Source organism: Malaclemys terrapin, chromosome 6, assembly GCF_027887155.1.
Source record: "Malaclemys terrapin pileata isolate rMalTer1 chromosome 6, rMalTer1.hap1, whole genome shotgun sequence".
In the NCBI taxonomy this organism is placed as follows: Eukaryota; Metazoa; Chordata; order Testudines; family Emydidae; genus Malaclemys; species Malaclemys terrapin.
In genome coordinates, this window is record NC_071510.1 from 113,172,084 (window position 1) to 113,188,156 (window position 16,073).

The following is a 16,073-nucleotide window of genomic DNA, read 5'->3' on the forward strand; positions in this document are numbered from 1 at the left end:
TGGCACTATGAGGACTGTTTAATTTCTCATCTCTCAATCCTAAATACAGCAAAAGATGATGGCACAACATGTTCTTCTGCACTTGATAGCAGGTCTGTATACCCTTTTCAATTGTGAGAACCTTTTACAATTGTTCTGCAAATTCCATCCAGCGAGTGATTGCCTCCATGCATTCCTTTGAACATTTGTGTTGGCAAATTTGTACACTAAAGTGGAAGAAGTTTGTGAATGCAGTTTTATAAAAGGAAGATGATGCATTTGACTGGAAAAGCAAAGAAGCAAAATAGAACGAAGTGGCAAGACTAACTGTACATGAACCAAGATCACTGGTGTAATTTCCCATTAGGCATTTGATAAAGAACCACTATTTTAATACTTGCTTTCTTTTGCATTCATTAGGCAAAAAGTCTTGATCTAAATTAACAATGAGACAGTTGTCTACCAAAAACAGGCTAACAGAATCCATCACTTGGAGCCAAATAGCTGGATCTGTCTTGTCAAAGTGAAAATTCTGCCCCATGCTTTCAATAATCAAACCACATTCATTGTCCACATCCATAAGTTGCACTAGCAACTAGCGGGTAGCTTTGTGTGTCTAGAATCAGATACTCTGGCACTCAACAAACATGATAAACCCAAATCAACATCCTCACTAGCTAAGGAAGGCTCAGAAATGAAAGCAGCAGAATCTTCTGCCGATTTTTCATCTGGAACATGGTTGAACGTTGCACATTTCACGCAACGTTGTAGACTCAAACTTTTCTGATCTTTTTCACGGGCCTGCTGCAGCATGTGAGCACCACTCTTGTGCTTGCAGCTATTCATGTCAGAAATCACAGTTGACCATAACAATTCACCCATCAAGCTCTTCACAAATTAATTGCTAGGTTTGGACTGATTATGGTAGCTGGTGAAAGATCTAGCTAATATCTCTGTGAAACTTGGAGCTATAACCTGTGCTTGAACTGGGGATGGGGGTAGAAGACCGCCCAACATTTTCTGAACCTCGAGAAGGGTCACTGAGGCCTACACAGAGCTTCCTCCAGAGCTGCAGCCTCATACAGCTACCCTGACTCCACTCCACCCTGCCATGGATAGATACTGCCCACTCATTGGCCCACCCATCAGCAAACAGGGAGTGGGAAATGCCTGCATCCATGGGGAAGCGGAGCAGAGTTAGCAGCTCTGGGCAGGGATGGTGCAGCCTAGAACTTGGGGAGGGGCCAGGAGATGCCGGAGGGGGCATGCATCCTCCCACACTGGCCACCCAGCATCTTATAGGGACAGGCTCTGAGCTGAGGCCAGAAGAGAGGGAACGGGGTGGGGCAGGGAGGAGCAGGAATGGGAGGGCAGAAAAAGCCCCAGCACAGACCCCAAGGATTGAGAGCCCCTTCCTCAACTTCCCCCTGTCACTGTACCCCCACCCCCAGAGAGACTCCGCACCCCATCAAATCCCACTGCACCCCCAGCCACAGAGATGCCAATGCCTCTGAATCTGACTGCACCACCAGGCCAGTGTCCCCACAGAACCCCCCCCCAAATCCTCAAAGCTCCCAAACTCAGTGAATTTCACTGCACCCCCAGCTCCCTATCTGCAGACAGACCTTCACATATCTGAGAGAATCCCAATCCTACTGAATTTCACAGTGCGCCCAAATCCCGCTGCCCCAATGCCACTGCATCTCACTGCAACCTCATCTCCAGAAAGGCCCTCCCTTATTTTGGTGTAGATATCAATGAAGCGTTAAATGCAGCCCCTGAATTTGGGACATGAAATGGAGAAGCCTGGAGCCCCACAATGGAAGAAAAGAGTGAAGTTTAAAAAAAAAAAAAAAAAGGATCCCTTTATATGGTTGCACTGGAACCATTTTAACCCCCCCTTAACACAGCCCTGTTCTCATACCGCAGCCTATGGCTACTGCTCTTACTAGGACTGAAGTAGTGCTCAAAACATGCTAGGCATTTTCCAGGCCCCAAATGGTGTATGATCTTAGACAGACAACGCACACATTTATAGGATTAAACACAAGCCTAAGAGTGGTGGAGTTGGGTTAGGTCAGCAACAGAAAGCAAAGTAAAAATAGTGATTTTTAAGGAAAGGTTTGGAGGAGACTAGGAAAGAAAATTGTTCCAAACAGTGGAGGCAGCAGTGTGAAAAGAGGCCAGAAGACGATTATAAGAACATTACAGTAGTTAATTGAGAAATGACCAAACTGTGGGCTAGCATTTCAGTCACCATTTGACACAGAATAGTCTAGGTAGATCTAAGGAAGAAGCAATAGAAATGGATGACAGCCTTCAGAGTCTCTAGCTGCCCTGTCTCCAGGCCCAACACTCCCAAGGAGGAAAACGTCTCCAAGCTGCTGTGACTTGTGGGGCCACTGAGTTTTTCCTTAGTTTGTGGTGCCTCACACTCTCCTGATAGCTACTAATGTTGCTGCTGTAGCAATGGTGGTTGTAAAGAGATGGGATTACACCTTCGGTGGAGAGAAAAGTCTGTATAACATTTATGTAAAAGTTTCTCACACAAGGCACTGACAAGGCAGAGTACAGAATCATAGAAATGTAGCGCTGGAAGGGACATCAAAAGTTTATCTAGTCCAGCGGCAAGCGAGCTGATTTTCAGTGGCACTCACACTGCCTGGGGCCTGGCCACTGTTCGGGGAGGCTCTGCATTTTAATTTAGTTTTAAATGAAGCTTCTTAAACATTTTAAAAATCTTATTTACTTTACATACAACAATAGTTAAGTTATATATTATAGACTTATAGAAAGAGACCTTTTAAAAACGTTAAAATGTATTATTGGCATGTGAAACCTTACGTTAGAGTGAATAAATGAAGACTCGGCACACCATTTCTGAAAGGTTGCCGACCCCTGATCTAGTCCATCCTCCCAGGTTTATACTTGGAAAGCTTTTTCCTAATATCTAACTTAAATTTCCCTGGCTGCAGATTAAGCCCACTGCTTCTTGCCCTACTTTCAGTGGACATAGAGAACAATTGATCACAACAGCCCTTAACATATTTGAAGATTTATCAGCTCCCTCCACCCCAGTCTTCTTTTCTCAAGACTAAACATGCCCAGTATATTTAACCTTTCCTTATAGATCAGGTTTTCTAAGCCTGGCTCTCCTCTGGACTCCAATTTGTTCAAAACTTTCTTAAAGTGGCATCCAAAACAGTACTCCGTGTGAGGCCTCACCAATGCCAAGTAGAACAGAATAATTACCGCGCATGTCTCACACACAACACTCCTGTGAGTACACCCCAGAATGATAATAGCCTTTTTCACAACAGCACCACATTGTTGGCCCTTATTCAATTTGAGATCCATTACGTATGAGCATATAAACATCTCTTACTGGTAGATGATTAAGTGGCACGTCCACTTGACCCAGGAAGTCGTCTCTAGTCTGTTAATAAAACAGAAAGGAAAAAAATGTTTGTTTATTAGTTCATTTTTAAACCAACAGGAAGGGGGGAAATGGCAAACTGAAGTCAAGTCACAGTGGAGCCAGAGACAACTCTGTACTAATATTTTACTAAGCCTAGACTCTACCCCCACACATGATAACCATCCCTACTTGGCAGGCATGGTTCCTGGACTTCAGCAAAATATTTATTATATTTCTACTATGTCCCTCCAAAAGGTTCTCCTAGGCCACTGTATGCACCTGCACTACTAACAAGTTTTAGCTAATGTTTCCTCTAATAAGCTGCTGTCAATGCAACATATCAAAAACTCTCACACGTATATTCCCATGTATTTCACTGGGACTCCTGGCATTGTGCATATTGTAGACTGCATGGGCGTTTAAAAGCGAAAATTAAGTTACTACCCAGTCATGTTTACTTCAAAATTTCATAGCCTCTTCTTTTACACTAAAGAGCCACATATATAGAGTGCTGCTCCTCTCCAACAAACAACAATTGACTCCCATATTAAGAGCTTGCTTATTAATGTTCTACCAAAAGAAAATTAAAATATCAGTGTATATATTTTTTAAGAACAAGTATCAGGGTGTTCTCAACGACTGTGAAGTATTTACCTTACGAGATGCAGTGATTCATCATACCTGGAGCCTTTTGATTAAGCTTTCAATCCCCCTTCTGATGACCCACATTGCATGTTACAGCTGATCTACATGCAGGTTTTGTACCTCTAACTACATCAATTTAGAAACAGATATAGTTAAAGCACATGGATGCAGCATCGCCAGTATAAAGGTATTAATATCAGCACAGTTTATTTCTGTTGCACATAAAAAGACAAAGGGCTTGTACTGCTTTAACTACATTAGTTTCTAAACAGATGTGGTAAAGAAGTAAAGTCTGCCCTTACTATGATAACTACGCTGCAATTAGTGGTTCTTGTGAAAACAGCACCGCTCTACAACACAGACCGAAGCCCTGTGGAATCATTTTATTTATGGTGCTTGCAGCCTCAGGCTTTGAATTTACTTTTCAGATCATCCTGATCTCTAGACAGAGACATGGTCTTATTATCGAATACAACACACACAGAATAAAAGGGGTTCTGGATTTATATTCTGGTTGAGCCCTCTTTCAGGGCAGGTTTCCTCTCTACTTGGATTGAATGATTTATTGTGGATCCCTTGCAGTTCCAACAAGAATCTTGCAAGTTTATACAGCTGATGTATTGAGTGAACAATGGAACAAGGTACTGTATATTTTTATAGTCTTTGTATGGAATGCTTGAAAGAATAGTTTTCACCCCAGTGTTTGAAGTGCTGAATTCTTTATTCACATACCTCTCCACTATTACAAACAAAAACAAAACAATACGTTGAGTCTTCAAAAATATAAATGTCTTAAAACCATTGTCAACCTTTCACTCCACTGCCTTGATTGATAGGTTACATCTAAAATAAAATTGTAAACGCTTTGGGGGCAGGGACCACATCGTTCTAATTGTGCTGTAAAACATTTAGTACAACGATAGCTGAAAAACCAAGCATCTCAATGTTTTCATTGGCATAATGATGACATACAATAAATAAAATGCTATGATTCAACAGCAACCATCTCCTTCCAGGACAGAAACTTTGCTACATTGTCAGTGGAGCTGTTTGGATTCCTTTACTGGGGGACAGTTGCAACTGATAGTTTAACAAGTACTAAGCACCTATGCGTCTTATAGCACCAATAGAGGGGAAGATGTTTTCCAGCAGAAGTTGTCCCATCAACTTGCATTCATAATAATTATAATGTCAGTGGTAGCGCCCTGCAATATGAATGCAATTCATTTTAGTGTTATACTACTATTAAAAATGCAAAACAAGGACAACTGATCTCAAAAAAGCAACATTACAATAAGCATAAGAAAAACAATGCTGAATTTCCTGCCCCCCCCTTTTTTTTTTATTTTAAGGCAGTTAGTGCATCCTCCAATCCTCCCATTTGCCCAATATCATGTTTTCATGATTCTAATATTAGAGAGCTATTGTGCAGTCAGAACAGAGAAAGTAAAGAACAAAATATATCTTCACATTAAAAATATAGTGTGTCAGCACCAAATAAAGTATTTCATGACTGACTGGATAGCATGGAGAATTAGGTTACGAAATAAGCTAAACAACCGTGGTACTCTCACTTCTTTGATAGATGAAAACTGAATTGACGACCTGGATGAGAGAGATTTTAGTGTCCTTTTACCATTCCGCAGAGCCAGCTCATTCTCCGGAATATATGCATTTAGCTTTATTACTGTACTGTTCACAAAATGGCATTTCTACATTCAGATTTTTGAAACCTGTTACTACCCCAATTGCTGTACTTTTAAAAAAGCCCATAACGAAGTTATCCATGTCTTTTTTTGGCATCTTACATGTAGTAATGAACCTACAAGCTTACTGCACAGAATTTAAATATTCCTGTTCCACATGTAATTTCCAACAAAGATGACGACAGAACAGCTCTGAGCTAAAATTAAAACCATAAAGCTTCCTATTTCTGTTTCCATTGTGCACATCAAGGACAACACTTGCATAGTGAAAGTAAAGAGGTTTATAAAAATAAACTGGAAAAATCAAGTTAGTTAGAATGTCAATAGTTTGTCAAGTATAAAACAAGAACTGGATAAAGCCAACTGGCCTAAACAGGTGCTCTACAAGTAACTATTGGATGTCCTGATTTAACAGAGCAAGGTTTCAAACCATGACAGTGCTGTCAAAACCAATGAAGTCATATAAACAGACTATCTGAGTGAATGTGTAATTTTAACAAGCTAGGATAACCCTAATATATATTAAAAGGCAGTGTACTTCAGTGGCAAGATAGTATGGTTCAGTGGGTAGGACACAGGACAACTAAATCAGGAGACCTGGATTCTATTTCTAGCTCTCCTACTGACTTGTGTAACTTTGGACAAATTATTAGCATTTCTGCAGCTGATTCCCACTGTCTCCCACTGCTTTTGTAAGTCGTTTTGTGCTCCACAGATGTGAAGCACTGCTAAATATTTTTTCCACTGTGATGTGAACAGAATAAAATTTTCACTCATATTAAACTATTAATTTACAGTTTTAGAGAAACTTAATATAAATTAAATTGATCTTCAAATACTTCAATGCAATTGTTAGAAATATTCACTTTAGAGCCTGTTCTATTTAACAGAGCAAGCTCAAATAGTTCTTTGAAGTTGCACTACTGCAATGTATGCATCACGTAGCAGACAAAATCACATTAACCTAGCTGAAAGCATTTCTGTTGTGCTGTCCATCAAAAGAATACCAAATATTAATGAACTGAGACTCTTAACACTCAGGAGTAAATAAGTATTAAACCTATTTTTACCTTGTAAGGAGTGTCAGGGATAGAAAAGAGATTACCCAGCTCCAAGTTCTATGCCTTAATTAGAAGGCCAGCATTCGCCTTCTAGGTGCACCATACAGAACGTAATGAAAACATCTTTTAAAAAAAGACTATCAACCCAAGTGAAAGTGATGCTTATTATGACTCTACACTGAATCAACAAACATAACCTCACTCTAAGTATTGACATCTCTTGTGGTTATTTTTAAGGTGGTAAAATGCTTCCAATTTACCTCCTCAGTTATTGTCTATTATATCATCTGCCTTACTAAAATCACACACAGAACATCCCCCACTCCCTCCCAGTTCCCAAAATGCTGCATTCATATCTTTAAGTCTCTTAACCCTGAGACACCACAAACTTCATCTTGAAGTACAGTAGTACAAACCACACAAAAACAAACAAATAGAAAGACAGAGAGACTGACCCACAATGCGATTACATTTGATGTGTAGTAATAAAGGTGGAGAATGGATGGTCAAATTGGATAGTTCAAAGCAGCAAAAATAAACCCATCAATAATTACTGTAATCATACATGCTCTACTACTAAGAAGTAGGGTTACCATATTCTGTGCCTCCAAATGGAGGACACTCCACGGCCCACGGCCCCGCCCCCAGCCCCGCCCATACCCCCGCCCCAACCCCGCCCCCTCCCCAAAGTCTCCGCCCCCTCCCCTGCTTCCCGCGAACATTTGATTCGCGGGAAGCCTGAAGCAGGTAAGGGGGGTGTGGGGGGGAGGAGGCGCGGCCCAGGCTGGCCCCCCGGCGGCTCCAGCCTGGGTCGGCTCGGGCCCTGGGGTGCCGGCCCCGGCCGACCACCCCCGGCCCGCCCAGCACTGCCGGCCCCCGGCGGCCCGGCGCACCCCCGGGCTCCCCGCGGGCCCGGCTGACCGGCTCCCCGCGGGCCCGGCTCCCCGCCGGCCCGGCTGACCGGCTCCCCGCCGGCCCGGCTGACCGGCTCCCCGCCGGACCGGCTGACCGGCTCCCAGCCCGGATCCCGGCCCGGCACCGCGCTCCCGGCTCCCCGTCCGGCCCCGCGCCCAGCACTGCGCCCCTAGTTCCCGGCCCGGCACCATGCCACCGGCCCCGCACCGCGGGCCCCGGCCGAGCACCACCCAGCCCTCCCGATTTTCCCGGACATGCCCGGCTTTTGGGGATTTCCCCCCGGACGGGGATTTGAGCCCCCAAAAGCCGGACATGTCCGGGAAAATCCGGACGTATGGTAACCCTACTAAGAAGTCCAGAAGATAAAAGAAAGCTTTTCAGGGTCTTACAGAAAGGTTCACATTATCTGTTTAATCTTTGCTATACTCAATGATGCTTTCAAAATGAAAAATCAAAGAATGTGTGGCCACTGGGTAACATTCAGAATATAGAATGTGCATTGTGGTCAAAACAACCATTAATTCCTGTAGTTTAAAAAGCAACTTATAATTTGTGCAATGGCTTCAAAGTGCTCTTTCACTAATCAGTTTACAGATACAGGGTTTGTCGACGTAGCCGTTTAGTTCACGGCAAGCTGAGGTGTGAATCTACCACATGTTAGTGGGCCACATGTGACCTCACTGATGTGCACTAACAGTTTGTTAGTGGACGTTATCTACTCTTGTTTCAAAGCAGGGGCAGCTAAAAGTTTAACAACAAACTGTTAGTGCATGCCAGCAGGTTCCACACAGACTGCCAGAGCATGGCAGGCTAGAGTCACGTCTCAGCTTGCCATGAACTAAATGTTAGGTAAGACCACAGTATTTTAGGTGTCGGGGGGGGGGGGGGGGGGGGATATGAGAAGTTAACCATGTTAGAGGAAATGAGAAGAGTCGGCCTTGAGAATGAAAGAAAATGTTCCAAGACTGCCCACTTAAGATCTAGGTAAAGACTAGCATTGCAGCAAGCTCTCATCAAAAAAACATTTTTAAAGGAGAAAAGCATCACTAATTTTTTCATTCTTATAAGGCTTGGCAATAGCATTTCCAGTTATATTTGCATACTGGATGGAATGGGACTTGTTTAAATCATGCATATATTTCAAAAACTGCTTGGAAATCATGGCTCTAAACTATTGAAGCAATTAATAGTCTTAGAGACTTTTACAATTCTGCTGACATGGCCCCAGGAACTGTTCTACAGTCTTGTTTGTGAATCAGTCTAAATCTCAGTGATAAGATGAATTCTCCTCAAATACTATCACTTCCCAGCCCAGCATTTAACACATTCACTGTGCAAATCCAAGAGGTGGCTCACCTTTCTACTTGGGTTTGTGCTGAACTGACTCCTTATTGCTGGTGTGTATAATAGGAGGCCTCCCAAGAGGGAAATAAAAGTCAGTCAAGAAGAATATGTGCTCTATAGCCAGACACTGCACCTCTTCAGCCTTTTCCTTCTGCCTCCAATGCTGTGTTATTTCAAATAGCATGTGTTCAGTATCTGAGATTATAAAATGGTTTTGAATGTGATAAAACGAACACTGAAAATGAATGAACAGAAAATATGATAATTGCCAAACGATAATTTACTATGAAAGTCAGAACATGAACTGTAGTGTACTGCTCTGTGAAAACAAGCACAGCAACTTTAACACATTGGGGTAGCCACTGTCCATACACTTCGCAAAACAATTCTGAAGAAAACGTTAAAACACTGAATATTCTAATTACTTCCTTATTAACTAGCCATCTTACTGACACAGTACCTTCAACAGTGGTTTCACACCCTTCAATGGATTCAACCACATGGATTGTTCCGATTCCACTTTATTTCCCTGGAACATACCTACAGAGCACATATTCTGAGCTGTACCATGTTTCTCACGTACAGGTGGAATCCACATACATACTGCAGGTTGGATTTACAATTAATCTGATTTGTAAATTGTTCTTTATTATAATTTTGTTGTTTATATGACAATTTATTCACTTACTAGCTCAAGACTAGATCATTCTCTCCTATGGAGAAAAAACTAACAACAAGGCAGAAGAGTTGGGCAAGTGATTGTGCGCTCAGGTTGGAGGGACAAAGATAGAGATGCAGGCAAGGCTGTGAATCCAACTGATCCCTGGGATCAAGTAATCAGTCCTAGAGACCCACATATCTGCACAGAAGGCTGACCCTCTCATCCAGGAATTGTATTGCTTCTGAATTTCTTTCTGCAGCTATGCAGTAGCAGGAGGCACGTAAGGGAACCGTGGAAGTTTGTGCTACTTCAAACTGACATCTAATTGGAAATCTGTAGGCTCAGCAGGAAAAAGTCTTCTAATTTACTCCCTTTCAATCTTTCTCCCTCAAATCCATACACAATGACCCAAAGGAACTCCAATAGGATGACCATAGGGTTCCAGGGAAGGGAGCACTCTGTTACTATATCCTTCATTCCAGGTGAGAGTCCCTTTTTGCCTCTTCCATTATTTATACAAGCAATGTGACCATAATCTGAGAGGGATACTGCCTCCAGTAATTTAGGACTAAAATATGGATAGCTCAGAAATCATCTGGCAAGATGTATGGTCTGAAATCTAAATCTATCTGTCATATCTTATCTATCATAGAAACATACTGCTGGCACTAAACAAATGCTCTTCCTACAGATGTGGTAATAGCTGTGATATTGCCACACAAACAAGGAAGCAGAGACCAGACATGATCCTTTCAGCTCATTAAAAACTCAGCAAGGTACAGAGAACTGGTGGAAGAAACTACTGATATGGGAAGTGGTGTTATGTTTTTAAGATGGATGGATTTTTAAAGTGTATAAATAAATGAACCTTGCTAATTTGCATTTAAAATGAATTGAGCTTGTTTTAAAGCCATTTTAAAAAATATATTTATAACACTATATTTATCAGTCATTCATTTTAGTATCTTATCTAAGCATGAGGAATTCCTGCAGCTTGATCTGAAGAGATTCTTGGGTACTGACATTTCCAAAGGAATGAACCTTTGGTAACCGATACATATACAGCAGTGAAACAGTGCAAGTCTGTGTCCACTTCTCTTATTGGCAAATCTGCAGGCTAGGTTTATTCTTCCCATTCATTAATGTATTACATGGAACAATTTCCCATCATTTTAGTGAACTGTTTAACAAATTTGTCAAAAATCAGTTGCCTCCCAGACAAAAAAAACCCCACTCCAGATACCAGCTCTCGTGATTGCCCAAATAACCTGGTGCTCATTTATAACCACACTATGCACAGATTCCAGGAAGTGCACATGGCCATTCTAAAGCCAAGTTTACATATTTATCATAGCAGAGCATTATTAAGTCAGTACTGCATTAATATTTTACTTAACAACCCTTAAGAATTTTATTTCTACCTCCAAAATATTTGAATATTATTTGTTTGTATGACAATAACCTCTCTAGACCCTAGTTAGGGACAGGATTGCCCTATGCTCAGTGCTGGACAAATGTGTAGTGAGAAGATGGTAATCTCTTTGGGGCAAGGACTATCTTTTTCAATTAAAACAGAAAACACCACAAAATAATAGAAATTCTATAACCAAAAATCTAAATTTGTTTTATAGAAGTAACATGTTGGTTCATTAAAAATAGAAAATTAATGGTAATCACAACGTTTTCTCCACATTTAGAGCCTGATCAAAGTCCACTGATTCAATGGCCTTTGAGTCAGGTCATTAATGAATACACTATCACACTAAAATGTTTAGATTGGTTCTATCTAGAGTTTGCTTTTGGGAATTTAACACCTTTTGTCGTCAGTTCTGCAAACATACAGATGCACTTAATGGTAAGCACATGGATACTCCCACTGACTTCAGTGGGGATACTCACTTAAATACTTCTGTATACTTTTGCAGGATTAGGGCCATCTACAGGAAAACTGAAAATGCTTGTTTGGGAAGAAGTCAGATTTCCTTGAACAGCCTGTATAGCAGATGATAGAGGCCCACATTGTAGCTCCTATAAATTGCAGATCGCCTTATCTAGCTCTTCCCCAAGCCTAGTGCTCTCTTCCTCTGGAACCGATGACTACTTTTGGTTATCTGCATTTTAGTTCAAAGAAAATACAACAAACATGGGGAAATGTCAGGTTGGCGAGAAGAGGTATTGTGGTCAAGAGAATGAGTAAGTCCTGAGTTCTATATCTATCACTGAGTCGCAGTGCAAATTTAGGCACATTATTTCCCCCTTGTCCTTCAGTTTCCCCATATCTAAATTGAAATATTACTATTTACTTCTCTCTCAGACTGAGGTGTTCTGTGGATGAATGTGTATGCAATACTTTGAACATACAACTCCCCCATATAAGCAGTATTATCCGGTGTGTTTATTAAGATTTAGCACTTTGGGTAGCTCTTAGATTGTAAACTCTTTGGGCAGGGACTGCTTTTGTTGTGTTTGTACAGCGCATAGCAAAATGGGATCCTGGTCCAGGATTAGTGCTCTTAGGTCAGGGGTCAGCAACCTTTCAGAAGTGGTGTGCCGAGTCTTCATTTATTCACTCTAATTTAAGGTTTCGCGTGCCAATAATACATTTTAATGTTTTTAGAAGGTCTCTTTCTATAAGTCTATAATATATAACTAAACTATTGTTGTATGTAAAGTAAATAAGGTTTTTAAAATGTTTAAGAAGCTTCATTTAAAATTAAATTAAAATGCAGATTCCCCCGGTTCGGTGGCCAGGACCCGGGCAGTGTGAGTGCCACTGAAAATCAGCTCGCGTGCCGCCTTTGGTTGCCTACCCCTGTCTTAGGTGCTACCATAATAAATCATCTATGAAAAGGATGCTGACTGCTAGGACTTCAAGATTTCTCACATTGTCAAGCATTGTGGTTTTCAGTGGCGTCTGATCACTAACAAGTCTCCCCAATGAGGGTTTTTTTTGGACCAAGTAGTTTGCATGAAGACACTACTGTGCATAGGTTGTGCCTTAACATCCAGACCAGCCATTCAACATGCTGTGATGTTAGAGTTTTCAAGGTGGTAAATTAAGAAATGGTATCCACTGTAAATTAAGAAGAAACGCTATCAACTGTAGTTTCCAGGGAGAGGAAAGTCCAAGTACTAAGTTCCATTCTGAGTTAAGAGCCTTAGAATTTCACAGAAAGGCAAAGCTTCCTGACTGAGAAAAGAATGAAGGGGGTGAGAGGGCAGGAAGGTCAGTGGAGTTTCACCTGCTAGCGTGGGGTTAACACTTTTATTTTTATGTTTTGGTATGGTGAGTAATTTCAGAGAGCACACCAATATGTCTTCAAACTTTGACCTGGATACTAGATCCCACTCTCCCCTTCCCCCCCTCCTCCCGGTATCCTGGAGTTTCTTGTTTTATCCTTCCAGCTTTGTGGCTTAAAACTGTCAGCATTTCTCAGTATACAATACTTTTGCTACTATAGATGCAAACCCTAAACTTAGGTTCCAAAGATCCTCTTGAAATGCAGCTTACTTATCTCAAAACTGCAGGCATTTTAAGTTTGAAGAGCACATATTTGAAGAGCGCTATTAGCATGTAACTTCTATTTCAATTGGGTGAATTAACACACATCCCTCATCTTAGCTTCTGTATGACCCAAATACTCTATCTTCTTGGGGGTATTTTGATCCAAGTAGGCTATTGTAAATTTCCTCCTCAATTATCACCTATAACATCAGCTGGAATACTCAAAACAGAATATGCACATTAAGTTGCATGGTTCTGTAAAATTATGTAATGCCTATTCTCTCATCAATACACATGTGCAACTCCCATTAATGAAAATGGAAGCTATAGGAGTATATTGAGAGAGATTTCAAACACACCTTTCTTTCCTGTTACACCGTTCCTTCCACATATGCCAAAAGTCTAATACACTTCCCAAATACGGAAAATTAACCTCAAGTTAGTAGTTTTATACAATTTACAGCTTTTGTAAAATTAATTCTCTGTATTAACTCATAGCTTGCAGTGGACAAGGTCCATTTATTCCAATGGAGGCAGTACTGAATCTGCAATAAGGTCCCTGGATTCTGTAGCAGCATCATTAAAGATTGAGGTATTTAATCAATTAATTCTGAAAATACAAAATGCAATCAGTACAACAGCCCCTGGGTTATTTATATATTCTAAGCTATTCCCACATTTCCAATTTCCATTGCATCAGAGAAGTAATGTTGCGAGGAGTAGCAATTTTGGTGGCTGGGAGATGACTGGAGACAGTTTGGGATTGTGGGATAAACATAGTAGCTGACAACAAAAATAATCAGAAATGAAATAGTTTATGTTGACATTTAAGGTGTTGTAGAGTAAATCACCTATTGCGATGCAAGGGACAGATCACACCACTCACTAGGGATGTAAAATGTTAACCGGTTAACCGATAAATATCTGTCTGATCGGTAAGGTATTCCTTAACATTTAAACTCCAGCTGCGGGACTCCTCTGCTGTCCCACCCCCAGGGTACCAGCTGCCAGCCCCCCCCATCCCAGCTGCTCCCTCTTCCCCTCACACCACTGGTCCCAGTTGACGGCCCTGCACCCAGGGCTCTGCACAAGGCGGCAGTAAAACTAGGGTTACCATACGTCCGTTTTTTCCCGGACATGTCCGGCTTTTCGGCAATCAAACCCCCGTCCGGGGGGAATTGCCAAAAAGCCGAACATGTCCGGGAAAATGCCGGCCAGGCACTTCCCCTCTCGTGGCGGCTCTGCTCCTCCCCTGACTCTTCGGCTCTGTTTAAGAGCCGAGCTGCCCGAGTGCTATGGGCTTCAGGCAGCCCCCTTGCCTCCGGACCCTGCGCCGCCGGAGCCCGGGAGGGGAAGTGCCCGGCCAGCGGCTGGGGTCCGGAGGCATGGGGGCTGCCCGAAGCCGGTAGTGCTCAGTCAGCTCGGCTCTTAAACAGAGCCGAAGAGTCAGGGGAGGAGCAGAGCCGTCGGCCGCGGCGGCTCTGCTCCTCCCCAACTCTTCGGCTCTGTTTAAGAGCCGAGCGCTACGGGCTTTGGGCAGCCCCCATGCCTCCGGACCCTGCGCCGCCGGAGCCCGGGAGGGGAAGTGCCTGGCCGGGGGCGCAGGGTCCGGAGGCATAGGGGCTGCCCGAAGCCCAAGCGCTACCAGCTTCACGGTTTGCCGGGCAGCCTCCAGACCCTGCGCCCCCGGCTGGGCGCTTCCCCTCCCGGGCTCCAGCTGTGCTGGGGAAGCGCCGGCCGGGGGCGCAGGGTCTGGGGGCTGCCTGGCAAACCGTGAAGCTGGTAGCGCTCGGGCAGCCCTTTCCACGTGGCTGGGAGTGGGAGGGAGGAGGGGGCGGAGTTAGGGCGGGGTTGGGGCGGGGAAAGGGTGGAGTTGGGGTGGGCTGGGGTGGGAAATGGGCGGGGCCAGGGCCCCGTGGAGGGTCCTCTTTTTTTATTTGTGAATTATGGTAACCCTAAGTAAAACATTTATTTTAGCTCACAGCTGTAAGTTTCACATAGACACTACTTCACTCAAGAGTCCTGCACTCAACTTCAGCAATTACTTAAGGTATGCGGGGGGGGAAGGGTTGTTAATTCTTATCCTCTCCTCATGGATGCCAGCTTTTCATCATGCTCTTTACCAAAGGACAACACCAAAACAGCCAGAACTAATTGTGCGAGGAGGGGGCAGGTTGATAAATAGGGTTTATGCAGAACGGATGATAGAGGAGTAGTGTCATGATATACCTTAAGGTCATGATACACAGTAACTCATAGAATATCAGGGTTGGAAGGTACCTCAGGAGGTCATTTAGTCCAACCCCCTGCTCAAAGCAGGACCAATTCCCAACTAAATCATCCCAGCCAGGGCTTTGTCAAGCCGGGCCTTAAAAACCTCCAAGGAAGGAGACTCCACCACCTCCCTAGGTAACGCATTCCAGTGCTTCACCACCCTCCTAGTGAAATAGTGTTTCCTAATAATATCCAACCTGGACCTCCCCCACTGCAACTTGAGACCATTGCTCCTTGTTCTGTCATCTGCCAACACTGAGAACAGCCGAGCTCCACCCTCTTTGGAACCCCCCTTCAGGTAGTTGAAGGCTGCTATCAAATCCCCCCCATTCTTCTCTTCTGCAGACTAAACAATCCCAGTTCCCTCAGCCTCTCCTCATAAGTCATGTGCTCCAGACCCCTAATCATTTTTGTTGACCTCTGCTGGACTCTTTCCAATTTTTCCACATCCTTCTTGTAGTGTGGGGCCCAAAACTGGACACAGTATTCCAGATGAGGCCTCACCAATGTCGAATAAAGGGGAACGATCACGTTCCTCGATCTGCTGGCAATGCCCCTACTTATA

General features: G+C 43.1%; 1 protein-coding gene across 10 annotated transcripts in view; it reads right to left on the reverse strand.

Annotated features, from left to right (window-relative positions):
- The window catches only part of NEDD4L (NEDD4 like E3 ubiquitin protein ligase), a 347,299-nt gene that overhangs the window by 93,154 nt on the left and 238,072 nt on the right, over positions 1-16,073 (reverse strand). For all 10 annotated transcript variants that reach the window (XM_054032687.1, XM_054032690.1, XM_054032689.1 and 7 more), the window contains one exon: positions 3,365-3,415. In XM_054032687.1, coding sequence (XP_053888662.1) covers positions 3,365-3,415 — 51 coding nt within the window. The remainder of the gene's footprint in view (positions 1-3,364; positions 3,416-16,073) is intronic.